At 57.5% G+C, this 8929-nt stretch overlaps 1 protein-coding gene across 1 annotated transcript; it reads left to right on the top strand.

Annotated features, from left to right (window-relative positions):
* Positions 1 to 1794: 1794 nt before the first annotated feature.
* Positions 1795 to 8624, top strand: LOC309685460 (telomerase protein component 1-like; the record flags this gene model as incomplete). The annotated part of the gene is made up of 4 exons (XM_082501224.1): positions 1795 to 1913; positions 2111 to 2227; positions 6305 to 6407; positions 8412 to 8624. Coding segments are annotated over 4 exons (552 nt in total), but the record flags the coding sequence as incomplete, so codon positions are not given.
* Positions 8625 to 8929: the final 305 nt, after the last annotated feature.

The following is an 8929-nucleotide window of genomic DNA, read 5'->3' as shown; positions in this document are numbered from 1 at the left end:
GGGAGGGGGTATGTATTGGGGAAGGGGTTGGGGGGGAGGGGTTATTATGGGGGGGTTATTATGGGGGGAGGGGTTATTATGGGGGGAGGGGTTATTGGGGGGGTATTAGGGGGGAGGGGGTATTATGGGGAGGGGGGGTTATGGAGGGGGTATTATGGGGGGGTATTATGGGGAGGGGGGGGTTATTATGGGGGGAGGGGGTATTATGGGGGAGGGGTTTATTATGGGGGGAACTATGGGGGGAGGGGTTATTGGGGAGGGGTTGTTGGGGGGGTTATTGGGGGGGAGGGGTTATTATGGGGGGGAATGGGGGGAGGGGGGGGAGGGGTTATTATGGGGGGGAGGGGCACTTAAGGGGGGAGGGTAGTTAAAAGGGGGGGCAGATCCCTTAAGGGGGAGGGGCCTATGTCCCATTTTGGGGGGGGGGGGAGGGGATGTGGGGCCCTTTTTGGGGTGGGGGAGGGGACGTGGGTCAATTTGGGGGGGGGGAGGGGCTGTGGGGCCCTTTCTGGGGGGGGGGAGGGGTGGCTGAGCCCCTCCCCCCCCCCCCCCCCCAGGCGGGTGGAGCTGTGCCTGGAGGAGGTGTCGCGCAGTGACATCATCGTGGGGCTTTTGGGGGAACGCTACGGCCAAATCCCCCCCGGACCCCCCCCCCGGGGGTCAGTCCCCTCCCCCCACCCCCGCCCCACAGCCGCCCCCCCCCCAAAAAACCCCATTTCTGCCCCAAAAAGCCCATTTCTGCCCCCCAAAAACCCTTTTTTGCCCCAAAAAATCCCATTTCTGCCCCCAAAAAAACATTTTCTGCCCCCAAAAATCCCATTTCTGCCCCCAAAAATCCCATTTCTGCCCCCAAAAAAACCTTTTCTGCCCCCAAAAATCCCATTTCTGCCCCAAAACCCCCATTTCTGCCCCCAAAACCCCATTTCTGCCCCCAAAAAGCCCATTTCTGCCCCCCAAAAATCCCTTTTCTGCCCCCAAAAATCCCATTTCTGCCCCCAAAAAAACATTTTCTGCCCCCAAAAATCCCTTTTATGCCCCCAAAAATCTCATTTCTGCCCCCAAAACCCCCAATTTCTGCCCCCAAAACCCCATTTTATGCCCCCAAAACCCCATTTCTGCCCCCAAAAAGCCCATTTCTGCCCCCAAAAACCCATTTCTGCCCCCAAAAACCCATTTTATGCCCCCAAAACCCCCATTTCTGCCCCCAAAATCCCATTTCTGCCCCCAAACCCCCAATTTCTGCCCCCAAAACCCCATTTCCCCCCCAAAACCCCCATTTCTCTCCCCATTTCCCCCCCCAAAACCCCCTTTTTTCCCCCCATAACCCCCATTTCCCCCCCCGTAACCCCCATCTCTCCCCCAAAAACCCCCATATCTGCCCCAAAAAACCCATTCCCCCCCCAAAATCCCCTTTTCTCCCCCCATTTCCCCCCCCAAAACCCCCATTTCCCCCCCAAAACCCCCATTTCTCCCCCCATTTCCCCCCCAAAACCCCCTTTTTTCCCCCCATAACCCCCATTTCCCCCCCCCGTAACCCCCATCTCTCCCCCCAAAACCCCCATATCTGCCCCAAAAAACCCATTTCCCCCCCCAAAATCCCCTTTTCTCCCCCCAAAACCCCCATTTCCCCCCCAAAACCCCCATTTCTCCCCCATTTCCCCCCAAAAACCCCCATTTCTCCCCCCATAACCCCCATTCCCCCCCCCGCAACCCCCATTTCCCCCCCCATAACCCCCATATCTGCCCCAAAAACCCCCTTTCTGCCCCCAATTTCCCCCTCCCCCCCCCCCCCAGGGACTGCCCCACGGCCGTTCGGTGACGGAGATGGAGCTCCGGACCTTCCTACAGCGGTGGCGCCCCGGAGCCCCGCCCACCCCCGCCCTCATTTACATACGAGACCCCGCCTTCCTCCGGTGGGTGGGCGTGGCCTCGGGGAGGGCGTGGCCAAAGGATGGGCGGGGCTAAAAGAGCTGGGCGGGGCTTGGGGGAGGGCGGCGCTTGAGGATGGGGGATGGAGAAAGGGCGGAGGGGAAAAGGGGGGGGGGAGAAGGGGGCGTGGCTTGAAAGGGTGGGGTCGGGGCGTGGCTGGAAGCGACCAATGGGGTTTCAGGGAGGTGCCGGAGCGTTACCGCGGCGATTACGAGGCGGAGTCAAAAGAAGCGGAGGTCAAAATGGCCGCCCTGAAAGAATACCTCCGGCAGCACCCCGGCGTGGCCGCCGTCCGCAGGTGAGCGCCCCACAAGTGACCCACAAGTGACCCACAAGTGACCCCGCCCCCCCCAAAAATCACCCCTCCCTGACCCCAAAAACGGCGCTTCCGCCCCCAAAAACGACGCAAAATGAGGTTTCGCGCCCCAAAATTGACATTTCTCACCCCAAAATTTGACATTTCCGCCCCACAAGTGGCTCCTCCTGACCCACAAGTGGCCCTCATGGCCCACAACTGCCCCCCAAAACCGCCGCTCTGACCCCAAAAACGGCGTTTCCGCCCCCCAAAACGACGCGTCTGACCCCCAAAATGAGGTTTCGCGCCCCAAAATTGACATTTCTCACCCCAAAATTGACATTTCTCACCCCAAAATTGACATTTCCGCCCCACAAGTGGCTCCTCCTGACCCACAAGTGGCCCTCATGGCCCACAACTGCCCCCCAAAACCGCCCCTCTGACCCCAAAAACGGCGTTTCCGCCCCCAAAAACGACGCGTCTGACCCCCAAAATGAGGTTTCGCGCCCCAAAATTGACATTTCTCACCCCAAAATTGACATTTCTCACACCAAAATTGACATTTCCGCCCCACAAGTGGCTCCTCCTGACCCACAAGTGGCCCTCATGGCCCACAACTGCCCCCCAAAACCGCCCCTCTGACCCCAAAAACGGCGTTTCCGCCCCCAAAAACGACGCGTCTGACCCCCAAAATGAGGGTTCGCGCCCCAAAATTGACATTTCTCACCCCAAAATTTGACATTTCCGCCCCACAAGTGGCTCCTCCTGACCCACAAGTGGCCCTCATGGCCCACAACTGCCCCCCAAAACCGCTCCTCTGACCCCAAAAACGGCGTTTCCGCCCCCAAAAACGACGCGTCTGACCCCCAAAATGAGGGTTCGCGCCCCAAAATCGACATTTCTCGCCCCAAAATTGACATTTTTTACACCAAAATTGACATTTCCGCCCCACAAGTGGCTCCTCCTGACCCACAAGTGGCCCTCATGGCCCACAACTGCCCCCCAAAACCGCTCCTCTCACCCCAAAAACGGCGTTTCCGCCCCCAAAAACGACGCACCTGACCCCCAAAATGAGGTTTCGCGCCCCAAAATTGACATTTCTCACCCCAAAATTGACATTTCTCACACCAAAATCTACATTTCCGCCCCACAAGTGGCTCCTCCTGACCCACAAGTGGCCCTCATGGCCCACAACTGCCCCCCAAAACCGCTCCTCTGACCCCAAAAACGGCGTTTCTGCCCCCAAAAATGACGCGTCTGACCCCCAAAATGAGGTTTCGCGCCCCAAAATCGACATTTCTCACCCCAAAATTGATATTTCTCACCCCAAAATTTGACATCTCCGCCCCACAAGTGGCTCCTCCTGACCCACAAGTGGCCCTCATGGCCCACAACTGCCCCCAAAAAACCCCTCTCTCACCCCAAAAACGGCGTTTCCGCCCCCAAAAATGACGCGTCTGACCCCCAAAATGAGGTTTCGCGCCCCAAAATTGACATTTCTCACACCAAAATTGACATTTCTCACCCCAAAATTTGACATTTCCGCCCCACAAGTGGCTCCTCCTGACCCACAAGTGGCCCTCATGCCCCACAACTGCCCCCCAAAACCGCCCCTCTGACCCCAAAAACGGCGTTTCCGCCCCCAAAAACGACGCATCTGACCCCCAAAATGAGGTTTCGCGCCCCAAAATTGACATTTCTCACCCCAAAATTGACATTTCTCACCCCAAAATTTGACATCTCCGCCCCACAAGTGGCTCCTCCTGACCCACAAGTGGCCCTCCTGGCCCACAACTGCCCCCCAAAACCGCCGCTCTGACCCCAAAAACGGCGTTTCCGCCCCCAAAAACGACGCGTCTGACCCCCAAAATGAGGTTTCGCGCCCCAAAATTGACATTTCTCACCCCAAAATTGACATTTCTCACCCCAAAATTGACATTTCCGCCCCACAAGTGGCTCCTCCTGACCCACAAGTGGCCCTCATGGCCCACAACTGCCCCCCAAAACCGCCCCTCTGACCCCAAAAACGGCGCTTCCGCCCCCAAAAACGACGCGTCTGACCTCCAAAATGAGGTTTCGCGCCCCAAAATTGACATTTCTCACACCAAAATTGACATTTCTCACACCAAAATTTGACATTTCCGCCCCACAAGTGGCTCCTCCTGACCCACAAGTGGCCCTCATGGCCCACAACTGCCCCCCAAAACCGCCCCTCTGACCCCAAAAACGGCGTTTCCGCCCCCAAAAACGACGCGTCTGACCCCCAAAATGAGGTTTCGCGCCCCAAATTGACATTTCTCGCCCCAAAATTGACATTTTTTACACCAAAATCGACATTTCCGCCCCACAAGTGGCTCCTCCTGACCCACAAGTGGCCCTCATGGCCCACAACTGCCCCCCAAAACCGCCCCTCTGACCCCAAAAACGGCGTTTCCGCCCCCAAAAACGACGCGTCTGACCCCCAAAATGAGGTTTCGCGCCCCAAAATTGACATTTCTCACCCCAAAATTGACATTTCTCACACCAAAATTGACATTTCCGCCCCACAAGTGGCTCCTCCTGACCCACAAGTGGCCCTCATGGCCCACAACTGCCCCCCAAAACCGCCCCTCTGACCCCAAAAACGGCGTTTCCGCCCCCAAAAACGACGCGTCTGACCCCCAAAATGAGGTTTCTGCCCCAAAATTGACATTTCTCACCCCAAAATTGACATTTCTCACCCCAAAATTGACATTTCCGCCCCACAAGTGGCTCCTCCTGACCCACAAGTGGCCCTCCTGACCCACAACTGCCCCCCAAAACCGCCGCTCTGACCCCAAAAACGGCGTTTCCGCCCCCAAAAACGACGCGTCTGACCCCCAAAATGAGGTTTCTGCCCCAAAATTGACATTTCTCACCCCAAAATTGACATTTCTCACCCCAAAATTGACATTTCCGCCCCACAAGTGGCTCCTCCTGACCCACAAGTGGCCCTCATGCCCCACAACTGCCCCCCAAAACCGCCACTCTGACCCCAAAAACGGCGTTTCCGCCCCCAAAAACGACGCGTCTGACCCCCAAAATGAGGTTTCACGCCCCAAAATTGACATTTCTCACACCAAAATTGACATTTCTCACACCAAAATTTGACATCTCCGCCCCACAAGTGGCTCCTCCTGACCCACAAGTGGCCCTCCTGACCCACAACTGCCCCCCAAAACCGCCCCTCTGACCCCAAAAACGGCGTTTCCGCCCCCAAAAACGACGCGTCTGACCCCCAAAATGAGGGTTCGCGCCCTAAAATTGACATTTCTCACCCCAAAATTGACATTTCTCACCCCAAAATTTGACATTTCCGCCCCACAAGTGGCTCCTCCTGACCCACAAGTGGCCCTCATGCCCCACAACTGCCCCCCAAAACCGCCCCTCTGACCCCAAAAACAGCGTTTCTGCCCCCAAAAACGACACGTCTGACCCCAAAAATGAGGTTTCTGACCCCAAAATTGACATTTTTTACACCAAAATTGACATTTCCGCCCCACAAGTGGCCCCTTCTGCCCCCCCAACCCCCATTTCTGCCCCCAAAAAGGCCATTTCTGCCCCACAACTGCCCCTTTCTGCCCCCCAAAACCCCATTTCTTCCCCAAAAAAGGCCATTTCTGCCCCCAAAAAGGCCATTTCTGCCCCACAACTGCCCCTTTCTGCCTCCCAAAACCCCATTTCTTCCCCAAAAAAGGCCATTTCTGCCCCCAAAACTGCCATTTCTGACCCCAAAAAGGCCATTTCTGCCCCACAACTGCCCCTCCTGCCCCACAACTGCCCCTTTCTGCCCCCCCAAAACCCCATTTCTTCCCCAAAAAAGGCCATTTCTTCCCCCAAAAAGGCCATTTCTGCCCCACAACTGCCCCTCCTGCCCCACAACTGCCCCTTTCTGCCCCCCCAAAACCCCATTTCTTCCCCAAAAAAGGCCATTTCTGCCCCCAAAAAGGCCATTTCTGACCCCAAAGAGGCCATTTCTGCCCCCAAAAAAGGCCATTTCTGCCCCCAAAAAGGCCATTTCTGCCCCCAAAACTGCCCCTTTCTGCCCCCCATGTGCTGCAGCTACGGGTGCCGGTGGGCGGGCTCAGAGGCGGGAGCTCTGCAGGGATTGGTGGACCAAGTGGTGACGGACACGTGGGAGCTGCTGCAGAAGCACTTCCTCCAGGTCAGGCCCCGCCCCCCCTCCCCAAACCCCGCCCACCCCCTAAGCCCCGCCCCCTCCCCACCCCCCCCCGCATCCTCTTTCTGCCCCCCCAAACCCCCATTTTTGCCCCCAAAATCCCCCTTTCTGCCCCCCCAAGACCCCCTTTCTGCCCCACAAGTGCCCCTCCTGCCCCACATCCCCCTCTTTCTGCCCCACAACTCCCTCTTTCTGCCCCCAAAACCCTCTTTTCTACCCCCAAAACCCCCATTTCTCCCCCCAAAACCCCCTTTTCCCCCCAAAACCCCCTTTTCTCACCCCATTTCTCCCCCCCAAAACCCCCTTTTTCCCCCCCAAAACCCCCATTTCCCCCCCCAAAAAACCCATTTCTCCCCCCAAAACTCCTTTTCCCTTCAAAAAAAACCCATTTCTCCCCCCATTTCCCCCCCAAAACCCCCTTTTCCCCCAAAACCCCATTTCTCCCCCGATTTCCCCACCCCAAACCCCCATTTCTCCCCCCAAAACCCCCATTCACCCCCCAAAAAACCCCTTTTCCCCCCCAACCCCCCCATTTCTCCCCCCCAAAACCCCCTTTCCCCCCAAAAGAACCCTTTTCCCCCCCATAACCCCCCCAAAACCCCCATTTCTCCCCTCAAAACCCCCTTTTCCCAAAAAAAAAACCCATTTTTCCCCCCCAAACCCCCTTTTCCCCCCAAAAAACCCCATTTCTCCCCCCAAAAACCCCTTTTCCCCCCCCAAATCCCCATTTCTCCCCCCAAAAAAACCCTTTTCTCTTAAAAAATAACCCCATTTCTCCCCCCAAACCCCCCATTTCCCCCCAAAAAAAACATTTCTCCCCCCAAAAACCCCCTTTTCCCTTCAAAAAACCCCATTTCTCCCCCCAAACCCCCTTTTCCCCCCAAAACCCCCCATTCCCCCCAAAAAAACCTCCTTTCACCCCCCAAAATCCCCATTTCTCCCCCAAAAAACCCCTTTCCCTTCAAAAAAACCCCATTTCTCCCCCAAACCCCCCATTTCCCCCTCCAAAACCTCCTTTTCCCCCCCAAAACCCCCATTTCCCCCCCAAAAAAAACCATTTCTCCCCCAAAAAACCCCCTTTTCCCCACAAAAAAAAACCCTTTCCCCCCCCAAAACCCCTTTTTCCCCCAAAAAATCCCCATTTCTCCCCCCAAACCCCCATTCCCCCCAAATAACCTCCTTTTCCCCCCCAAAACCCCATTTCCCCCCAAAAAAAAACATTTCTCCCCCAAAAACCCCCTTTTCCCCACAAAAAACCCCATTTCTCCCCCCCAAACCCCCTTTTCCCCCAAAACCCCCATTCCCCCCTCCAAAACCTCCTTTTCCCCCCCAAAATCCCCATTTCTCCCCCCAAAAACCCCTTTTCCCTTCAAAAAAACCCCATTTCTCCCCCCCAAACCCCCTTTCCCCCCCCAAATCCCCATTTCTCCCCCCAAAAAACCCCTTTTCTCTTCAAAAAAACCCCATTTCTCCCCCCAAACCCCCCATTTCCCCCCCAAAAAAAACATTTCTCCCCCCAAAAACCCCCTTTTCCCTTCAAAAAAACCCCATTTCTCCCCCCCAATCCCCCCTTTTCCCCCCAAAACCCCCATTTCTCCCCCAAAACCCCCTTTTCCCCCCCCAAATCCCCATTTCTCCCCCCAAAAAACCCCTTTTCTCTTCAAAAAAACCCCATTTCTCCCCCCAAACCCCCCATTTCCCCCCCCAAAAAAACATTTCTCCCCCCAAAAACCCCCTTTTCCCCACAAAAAAAACCATTTCTCCCCCCCAATCCCCCTTTTCCCCCCAAAACCCCCATTCCCCCCACCAAAACCCCCTTTTCCCCCCAAAATCCCCATTTCTCCCCCCAAAAAACCCCTTTTCCCTTCAAAAAAACCCCATTTCTCCCCCCCAAACCCCCTTTCCCCCCCCAAAACCCCCATTTCCCCCCCCCAAAACAAACCCCTTTCCCCGCCCCCCCCCCCCCATTTACCCCCTCTCCGCCCGCAGGGGCCGGAAGGGGCGGAGCCTACTGCGGAAGGGGCGGGGCCGGAACCGGAAGGGGCGTGCCCGGGGCTGCAGGGGGCCTTCCTGGCGGCGCAGCGAGGGGCCTTCCAGGCCCGTTCCCGCCTCCTGGTTGCCACGGCGACCGCCATCCGCCGGGGGAGGGGCCCCCGCGTCCTCCTCAGCGGCGAACCCGGAAGCGGCCGCACCGTCTTCATGGTGGGCGGGGCTTGAGGGGGAGGGGGCGGGGCTTGAGGGCGAGGGGGCGGGGCTTGGGGAAAAGAGCGGGGCTTGAGGGGAGGGGGTGAGGCTTGAGGGGAGGGGGTGTGGCTTCGTGGAAGGGGGCGGGGCTTCGGGGAGGGGGCTTGGGGAGGGGCGAGGCTTGGGGAGGGGGCGGGGCTTGAGGGGACGGGGCGGGGCTTGAGGGGAGGGGGTGTGGCTTTGAGGAAATGGGGGTGCATGGGGGGGTGTGGCTTGAGGGGAGGGGGTGTGGCTTCGCGGGAGGGGGTGTGGCTTCGCGGGTG

The sequence above is a fragment of the Vanellus vanellus genome (assembly GCF_965231255.1).
Source record: "Vanellus vanellus genome assembly, contig: HAP1_SCAFFOLD_2441, whole genome shotgun sequence".
Taxonomy (NCBI): Eukaryota; Metazoa; Chordata; class Aves; order Charadriiformes; family Charadriidae; genus Vanellus; species Vanellus vanellus.
Note: the sequence above shows the minus strand (reverse complement) of the source record. Positions and strands in the feature narration are given on the sequence as shown.